This window comes from Carassius gibelio, chromosome B23 (genome assembly GCF_023724105.1).
Source record: "Carassius gibelio isolate Cgi1373 ecotype wild population from Czech Republic chromosome B23, carGib1.2-hapl.c, whole genome shotgun sequence".
Taxonomy (NCBI): Eukaryota; Metazoa; Chordata; class Actinopteri; order Cypriniformes; family Cyprinidae; genus Carassius; species Carassius gibelio.
In genome coordinates, this window is record NC_068418.1 from 21,426,739 (window position 1) to 21,436,714 (window position 9,976).

At 38.5% G+C, this 9,976-nt stretch overlaps 1 protein-coding gene across 4 annotated transcripts; it reads left to right on the top strand.

Moving 5' to 3' along the window:
• The first annotated feature begins 2,792 nt into the window (after positions 1-2,792).
• Positions 2,793-9,560, top strand: LOC128011818 (tubulin alpha-1A chain). Of its 4 annotated transcripts, none has more exons than XM_052594549.1 (5): positions 2,793-2,942; positions 3,845-4,067; positions 4,151-4,299; positions 4,382-4,684; positions 8,742-9,560. In XM_052594549.1, the coding sequence occupies exons 1-5, from the start codon at positions 2,940-2,942 to the stop codon at positions 9,411-9,413; spliced, it is 1,350 nt and encodes a 449-aa protein (XP_052450509.1). In that variant the 5' UTR covers positions 2,793-2,939; the 3' UTR covers positions 9,414-9,560. The 4 variants fall into 4 exon arrangements, with proteins under 4 accessions (XP_052450509.1, XP_052450508.1, XP_052450506.1 ...); XM_052594548.1 differs by having other exon boundaries at positions 2,794-2,942; positions 4,382-5,308; positions 9,366-9,560; XM_052594546.1 differs by lacking the exon at positions 8,742-9,560 and having other exon boundaries at positions 2,794-2,942; positions 4,382-5,494.
• The last annotated feature ends 416 nt before the right edge of the window (positions 9,561-9,976 follow it).

The window sequence follows — 9,976 nt, forward strand, 5'->3', positions numbered from 1 at the left end:
TCAAATAGTCACATATTGTTTATCCAGTCACAAGTATGCTTATTTACAAGTTGGCAAAAATTGCAAATGATTCAGCATTCTATCTGAAGTGTCCTATTGGCTAGAATACTGTTGGGAATTTTCACAGCTGCTGTATGAGAATAGGATGGGAGGGACGGGTCTGTGTGCAGTTGCCAGTGGTGAGCAAACTTTAAACATAAACCACACAACCTTTTTGGTATTCTGCCACTGAGTGTACTTAATGTCAGTCTGTAACCCATATAAAATGAGTAATGGACTTTTTACATGAACTATATGCTTGCAGTCCTTTACGAATATATATAGCATTGCTCATTAAAAAAAAATAAAAAAATAAAAAAAAAATTAAATGAGTTTATGATTTAATAATAACAGGTATTGCTCCTTTTTATTATTATTTTTATTATTATTATTATTATTTTATCTGTCTAATGCATTTATTTAAACTTAATTGTTCAGATGTCAAAATGTCTCCAGTGTAGATAGTAGATAACATCTGGAAGTAGTTAAGGCTGAAGGGAAGTTGAAGTTCTGAATCTAAATGATAAGATAATCATATCATGTCCTTCAATCTTTACATATCACTTTGCATATCAGTATTTGTTATATCTTGGCCCTGCAGGATAGCTGTAGTCTGTTTTAGGCCTGCGCCACTGACAATATTGATTTTGGGGCCTTGTCTTAATGGGTTGTGGACTGCAGTGAGCAGAATCAGAGATTATGCTGAAAGACAGGGATGTAATCTGTTTTAGAGCAGTTGATTGATCTGGCATTAAGACTTGCATACAAAACTGAAATGGGCTAAAGATGCAAGGATGTTCATTGCTCACACACACACACACACACACACACACACATATATATATATTTATATATAACAGAAAGGTTAAAAGTTAATCAAATATATGCATAACATTATATATTATGAATATAAATTGTTTACATAATGTAAGACTACAGTGAATTCCTAAGTTGTAAGCGTTATTATTCTAAACATGTCCAAGGAGCTATATGAGACCTGTATGCTTATTGTGTTCACTGCTGAACTGTTGTTAGCAACCATACTATAAACAGTAAAATGAAAGCTCATGCGTGAAAACCAGGAAAGGGAAGAGAAATAGAGAAAAGAAGGGGAAAGGACATTTAGGAATGAACTGGTTTTAACCAAACTGTATATATATATATATATATATATATATATATATATATATATATATATATATATATATATATATATATATATTATGGAAAATTACTATTTATTGCAGCAGATTCAAAGCAGAGTAACCTTGAAAGAGTACAAACATTATGTTTCGAGACAATCATCATCTTTCAAAGGCCTATGACTTTGAGTGGCTCAAAAAAAGTATTGATTTTGGAAAACAATCTTTTTGGGCTCACATAAAATTTCTAGAGGAAATGTACCTTTATAATTATAATATTGCGGGGATTTTGTTTTTGTTTGTTTATACTGACAGGACTCTCGGTTTCATTGTCTCCTGCGATTTATCACATAGATAGATAGATAGATAGATAGATAGATAGATAGATAGATAGATAGATAGATAGATAGATAGATAGATAGATAGATAGATAGATAGATAGATAGATAGATAGATAGATAGATAGATAGAATCAGAATGTAGAATTGGGGTAACTTTAGGGCCAGATGGAAGAGTTAGTGTTAAAAAGGATGGTCCTTCCCCTCACTCCCTGCTGGGACAGCTGCATCCTCCCCCTGAGTGCTGCTATTCAGACTCGGGGTCATGTGATCTAAACATATTGGTCGTTAATGTAGGCTTGTGTATTATCTCCAGGATACTAGTCACTATCTAAACATCTCCATTATTCATCTCTTAGCAACGGCTGGAGCCTGGGAATGGGGGGCTGGGTGTCTTGGTCCCTGGCCTATATTCCCCCGATGTCTATGCAGGGTCATTTCACCCCATACATTTATGACACAACATTTTAAGCATTTCAGTAATCATATGCATTTTAGTGAAGAATAGGGAAAAGATGCTAATTAATGGCTGCTGATTGTCATAAGCTATCATTTCTTGAGTTATAGAATATATTGTACAACATCATCTGTAACCGAGTCTTAGAATAACATCTGTCACCTCAGAAGATCTTGTAGGCCTATGATAGTGATTTCATCCTAGTAGCTCATTTGAAATTGGTTTTAGTGCAACTTGGTTAAATATAGTCCCTCTTTTATTTATTTTTAGCACAAAGGTAATAGATGAAAGAAAGGGAAAAGATGTGACAGCTAACTCCAAAATGTACCTCAGGCAAAGCTCTTAAAAGGGGCAGAAGGTATAAAAGAGAACAGATGGAGAGTAGGTTGATCAAGTTACACAAAGATGCTAGTACATAAAGGTTTGAATGTTATACAATTAAAAAAAAAAACATAAAAAAAACCTTGATATATATGGTTATATTAATGCAACCAATTTTGAGTAATTTAAAAGCATAAAAGAATATTGATGGAGAACAACCAAACATAGCCTACATCAAATTACATTTTTCCCCTTTCTCCTTTCTAGCAGCTGACTAAAGTAAAATTTTTAAGATTTGATAGTTGATTATGATCAAATTATTTGATTCCGAAACAATTAAGTCTAGAAATAAAATGTTTCTCAGTATGATTCAGTGTTTCAGATCTATTGGGTGAGGTTCTGGGTGGTGTCTAACTAAATTTAATCTTCTTGACAACCAATACAAATTCGTCTAGCCCTCCGATCTGGGCAGATTTCACCGCGTCTGACCAATCAAAAGAAACGTAGTCAACACTCGTATATAAAGTGAGGGCAGTCCGTTATAACGTTATTCTTCTTACATCGACCCCCTTAGTTGTCGAACTGTAAGATCTCTCCGTCAAGAATCTTTTCTCACCCGGCCAAGCAACATTAACAGGAACAATGGTGAGCACGACTTCAAATAACGTTACTCAATATTGATTACTTATAGAAGTAAAAAAAAATTATACGGCTTATTGCCTGCCTTTTAATGTATCTTACGTTAATTGCGTATTTAAACGATATTTGTGGTAGGTCTATATAAAAATACCTTTATGAAAAAAAAACCCTCAAAAACGCTTTGGTTTTGTAAATGATGTGTTTGGAATCCTTTTTTTTTTCAATTATTTTCAATTAATTTATGTATTTAAATGTATGTACATACATAATATAGTCATGGATGTGTTGAATATGGAGCACGCTTGAACGAGACAACAAAGAGAATGTAGCCGCATAAATAATCTGGGTGTAGCCGGCTCCATGCTGTCCAGTACGGTGTCATATTGATTCAATGGACCAAAAAATAGAGAGAGAGAGAGAGAGAGAGAGAGAGAGAGAGAGAGAGAGAGAGAGATGCAGCGCCTGCCAAAAGGATTTGGACATTTATTTTTAAAATCTTTTTTTTTTTTAATCAAAAGTAGACTACTAATGAGACTATTTTAAAGAACAGTTTATTCCAGGGGGCGACAGATGCGATTAAATTTATTTGTGGAAATCGTATCCCATTTCAGGGCTGTTGGTGAAGCTGTTAAATATTCATGATGATTTAGGCAGCATCATAATGCAGCTGATGGACATTATCAGTAAACCAGCAGTTGATGGTGTTATATGACTACTGCCTCTGTAATGGTATCTCACTAGGATGATTGCACAGAAACAAGATATACAGGCTGTTAGTGTAACCTTAGAATTTCCAATGTTGGGTGAAATACAGTTTGACATGCTAAAGCTTTACAAGTGAGTGACATCTATATAGTGCAGTGATATTTGTTTATTCTGAATTTCAACTTTTGCCATTTGCTTTACAGCGTGAGTGCATCTCTATCCACGTTGGTCAAGCTGGAGTCCAGATCGGCAATGCCTGCTGGGAACTCTATTGTCTTGAGCACGGCATCCAGCCGGATGGGCAGATGCCCAGCGACAAGACCATTGGAGGAGGTGATGACTCCTTCAACACCTTCTTCAGTGAGACCGGAGCTGGAAAACACGTCCCCAGGGCTGTGTTTGTAGACCTGGAGCCCACTGTAATTGGTAAGAGGATGGGACTTGATTTAAGTGATGATGATTGTGTATGTCATAGTGCTCCTGTCACTAAACATTGACCATCTTTCCAGATGAGGTGCGCACTGGTACATACCGTCAGCTGTTCCACCCTGAGCAGCTCATCACTGGAAAGGAAGATGCTGCCAATAACTACGCCCGTGGTCACTACACTATTGGAAAGGAAATCATTGACCTGGTTCTGGACAGGATTCGCAAACTGGTAGGTAGTTATAAATAAATACATACATAAAATGAATTATATATTATGTTGGGTTAGTTTCCAAACTATTTTTTATTTTCAGGCTGACCAGTGCACAGGTCTCCAGGGTTTCCTGGTGTTCCACAGCTTTGGCGGTGGAACCGGTTCAGGCTTTACCTCTCTGCTGATGGAGCGTCTCTCTGTGGACTATGGCAAGAAGTCCAAGCTGGAGTTCTCCATCTACCCCGCTCCTCAGGTCTCCACCGCTGTGGTAGAGCCTTACAACTCCATCCTGACCACCCACACCACCCTAGAGCACTCTGACTGTGCCTTCATGGTAGACAATGAGGCCATTTACGATATCTGCCGTAGGAATCTTGACATTGAGCGTCCTACTTACACCAACCTTAACAGGCTCATTGGCCAGATTGTGTCCTCCATCACAGCCTCTCTCAGGTTTGATGGTGCCCTCAATGTTGATCTCACAGAGTTCCAGACCAATTTGGTGCCCTATCCTCGTATCCACTTCCCACTGGCTACCTATGCCCCAGTGATCTCCGCAGAGAAGGCTTACCATGAGCAGCTCTCGGTGTCTGAAATCACTAATGCTTGCTTCGAGCCAGCCAATCAGATGGTGAAATGTGATCCACGTCACGGCAAGTACATGGCTTGCTGCCTGCTGTACCGTGGTGACGTGGTGCCCAAAGATGTGAATGCTGCAATTGCCACCATCAAGACCAAGCGCACCATCCAGTTTGTGGACTGGTGTCCAACTGGTTTCAAGGTTGGCATCAACTACCAGCCTCCCACTGTGGTTCCAGGTGGTGATCTGGCTAAAGTGCAGAGGGCCGTGTGTATGCTGAGCAACACCACAGCTATTGCTGAGGCCTGGGCTCGACTCGATCATAAGTTCGATCTGATGTACGCCAAGCGTGCTTTTGTGCACTGGTATGTGGGTGAGGGTATGGAGGAGGGTGAGTTCTCAGAGGCCAGAGAGGACATGGCTGCCCTTGAGAAAGATTACGAGGAGGTCGGTGTTGATTCTGTTGAGGGTGAGGGAGAAGAGGAGGGTGAGGAGTATTAAATGACAGAATGAAGAGCAACATGCAAGAAACATGACATGGAAAAACAAGCAGTGAAAAATAAACCTTACCACCAATGAAAAAGATGTTACAATTCTTTGGACAACTGAAAATAAAGCTCCTTTTCAAACAAATGAATGTCTTCTGTTAAAATATTGTGTATATTGGCTATAACAGATATAAGCAATGATAGTGTTTTTAAGATAAAAAGTAGAACACTTGACATGTAATTATTAAAGTGTTTAAAACTAAAAAGTGGGAATGCTGAAGTTCAACCATCTTTCAACAAAACACTTTTGTTGCACACCGGTACTGAGGAAAATGTACATACTTATGCTAGAAGGAATACATCAGGGCCTATGAATGACACAGTAATGACTGTACAAGTAAAAAGCTGTTTCACTAGCATTAACAAATTTTATTATGACTATTTTTATTCTTTATGATCCAGTTTAAAAAAATATATATATTTTTACCAGCAACATTTTCATAAGAACAATTCAGTCTTTATAAGTTTTGGCCAGCGCAGATATACTATTACATTTCATAAATAACCCATAGTTGTGTGGTTTTCTGAAGAACATATTATTAAAATAAAATGAGCTTTGGGTGTATTTTATTTAATCTGAAATAGGCCTATACCAAGAAAGTTTCCTCATGCCAAGACTGATTATTGAGATAAACTTTGCATTTATTTCTTACCCCTAAATGGCAGGTAATTGTAAGCAAAGAATGAACAATATGTACATTGTAAATTACTTAATTAGGAGGCTAACACGAAATTAATGTATTTGAATAGAACAACAGCCACATCTATGCCCATAATTAAGTACAGTGCAACACACCCAATTTATACAAAAACATCAAAGACAAAACAGGTTAATTTTCTTCTATTTTAATAAATGTTAATTTTTCATGTGACTAACATCCATTATTGCTAATGCTTGTCACGCCTCGTACAGCATTTTCCTGTCACAGACGTTATTGTTCAAAGTTAGAATCAGCCAATGGGATGCCACTGACACTCAGACTAACCAATGGGGATGTGACAGGAATCGAAACGTCACCTCGCGCGCGCTCCGCCTTCGTGACGGTTGACAGAAAAGTATAAATATGCACACCCGCCTTTTCAGGCATTATATTCTCACCAGACTCATAAAAGTCCACTTGTGAGAGCGGTCATAACAGAAATCCTACGATTTCCATATCCTCATTTTCTTTTCTTTTTTTTTACAAAAGGTTTGAAAATGGTGAGTTTACAATTTTTATTTAACTTATAAAGTGGTGTCATTATCCTTAAAGATTGGATGTTTTACATCGTCTGTGATAACGGTTTTTGACACAGCATTTAAAATTATGCATCATTATTTTAGTATTAAGGTGATGTACTATAATCCTGTAAATTTAAGCATTGAGGCGACGAAGTTATTTTTGGTAACGTTAGGTATTTGAACTTACGAATTATTAAAGGTTAAATATTGTTTTGTTTTATTTATTTATTTTTCTTAAACGTTAATACTTCCGGGGGGGGGGGGGGTCAGGTTTTACAGAGTAAATGTCAAGAAAAAATAAAAACGTGTCTTTTATACAAAAAAAATTAAAGTCTAAGAGACTTTGCGTAATTACGCACCATTCATATAAATTAAAAACTTGCCGTTTATTTCCCTGGTATAAAACTACCGGTATTAAAAAAAAATACAGATCTGATTACCAAGATTTTGAGAAGAAGATGCTGAAGTGTGTAGTAAAATATCTTCCTTATTCGAAGTCACTTCTCTAAAGCAGTGTTCTAAAGTTACCGGCACAGGAAGTGAGTCAGGAGGACCACGTGCGTTCTGGTGAAACTTGATGAATACCAGTGCTCTTGTGTCAAGAGGTTTAAAGTTTAGGAAGTTCCTCGTAATAAGCCTAAGTGGTTAATGAGCATAACCAGCCTAAATCCGAGAAGTTTTACTCATTTCGGATTTGTCTGAATTAAAATTTTGTAATGATATACTAGGCTTGGATACTCTTACTTAATAAAATCAATGTCATCACTTAGTGTTATTTTACAATGTACATGAGAAGTTTTAGATTTTTGTAGTTCTTTTATGTTTGAAAAGTTGATGTGATTTTTAAGGGATGTAGTTTCATTGTAATTAAACAGTAAAGCCCCCCCCCCCCCTTTTTTTTTTAGTTGGAACCAGTGAGACAAAGGCAGATCTGTTTCGTCAGCTGTTTGTGTGGTCAGGAATTTGTGCAACAATAGCAGTTTCTGATCTGCAGTAGAGGCATATTTCATCAGTGCTTCTTGAATGCATAAATAATAATAAAAAAAATGCTTGTTTCACATACTGTAAATTAACATGCTCATAAAAAAAAAGTAATTTTTTTTGGCTTTATGAAAGTGTTTATTTTGTGAGCATGGATGATTGAATGGCTAAATCATTATTTGCAATTATAGAATTTTGTCCTAAGGTGCGTAATGTCTTCAAATCTTATAAATCACTCTTGTCTCTTCACAGCGTGAGTGCATCTCTATCCACGTTGGTCAAGCTGGAGTCCAGATTGGCAATGCCTGCTGGGAACTCTATTGTCTTGAGCACGGCATCCAGCCGGATGGGCAGATGCCCAGCGACAAGACCATTGGAGGAGGTGATGACTCCTTCAACACCTTCTTCAGTGAGACCGGAGCTGGAAAGCACGTCCCCAGGGCTGTGTTTGTAGACCTGGAGCCCACTGTAATTGGTAAGAGGATGGGGTTTAATTTTAGCTATGATAATCATGTATTTCAAAGTGCTCTGTTCTCTAAACATTTTTTAATGACCCATCTGTGTAGATGAGGTGCGCACTGGTACATACCGTCAGCTGTTCCACCCTGAGCAGCTCATCACTGGAAAGGAAGATGCTGCCAATAACTACGCCCGTGGTCACTACACTATTGGCAAAGAACTCATTGACCTTGTTTTGGAAAGAATTCGCAAACTGGTTAGTCATTAATTTAATTACAACTCCTTTAGAGTTAATTAGCGTTAAATTATGACTAATTAAAACATAAAAAAACTTGATTGCCTTTTTAACATGAATCATGTCTTTCAGGCTGACCAGTGCACAGGTCTCCAGGGTTTCCTGGTGTTCCACAGCTTTGGCGGTGGAACCGGTTCTGGCTTCACCTCTCTGCTGATGGAGCGTCTCTCTGTGGACTATGGCAAGAAGTCCAAGCTGGAGTTCTCCATCTACCCCGCTCCTCAGGTCTCCACCGCTGTGGTAGAGCCTTACAACGCCATCCTGACCACCCACACCACCCTAGAGCACTCTGACTGTGCCTTCATGGTAGACAATGAGGCTATTTACGATATCTGCCGTAGGAATCTTGACATTGAGCGTCCTACTTACACCAACCTCAACAGGCTGATCAGTCAGATTGTGTCCTCCATCACAGCCTCCCTCAGGTTTGATGGTGCCCTCAATGTTGATCTCACAGAGTTCCAGACCAATTTGGTGCCCTATCCTCGTATCCACTTCCCACTGGCTACCTATGCCCCAGTGATCTCTGCAGAGAAGGCTTACCATGAGCAGCTCTCGGTGTCTGAAATCACTAATGCTTGCTTCGAGCCAGCCAATCAGATGGTGAAATGTGACCCACGTCACGGCAAGTACATGGCTTGCTGCCTGCTGTACCGTGGTGATGTGGTGCCCAAAGATGTGAATGCTGCAATTGCCACCATCAAGACCAAGCGCACCATCCAGTTTGTGGACTGGTGTCCAACTGGTTTCAAGGTTGGCATCAACTACCAGCCTCCCACTGTGGTTCCAGGTGGTGATCTGGCTAAAGTGCAGAGGGCCGTGTGTATGCTGAGCAACACCACAGCTATTGCTGAGGCCTGGGCTCGACTCGATCATAAGTTCGATCTGATGTACGCCAAGCGTGCTTTTGTGCACTGGTATGTGGGTGAGGGTATGGAGGAGGGAGAGTTCTCAGAGGCCAGAGAGGACATGGCTGCCCTTGAGAAAGATTACGAGGAGGTTGGGGCTGAGAGTGTGGAAGGAGAAGATGAGGGTGAAGAATATTAGAAATGCTGTTCACTTCCACTGCCTTTTCATTTTCCTGTCTATTGTCATTTTTGTGTGTTTCTTTTCCTCGCTTTCCAGTTGTCATCTGGTTAAAAGGTCAATCTTATAATCTTTGCTCTTGAAAGAAATAAAATGTTGTGATATTTACATGTTCTCCAGTGTTCCTTCTTGACTAATGATCCTTTACTTTATCCCGTTTTTTTTTTGTATAAAGTTAATATTTGAAGTGGATCTAAAAGTTTCATCAGTTTTTGGTTTAAGGACAACTTTTATAGGTTTTGATCTACTTCAAATGCTGACTAGTGTAATATGTCTCTAATTTGCTCATTTAATCTGATGAGATAAATTTAACACCACTGCCACTAGAGATAATTTTTTTTTTAATACAAATGAATGCAATAATTATTTAGCTTTATTCTTAATGCAGATTTAAACATGAATCCTTGGAGATCCGCATTCATTTTAGAATCATTCCATGTGTAAATAAAGGTTGCTTTGCCTGTGAACGTCAAGTTTTAATTGGAGTTCTTTCAGAATTTCCTCAAGCTCTTGCACTGCAGTGG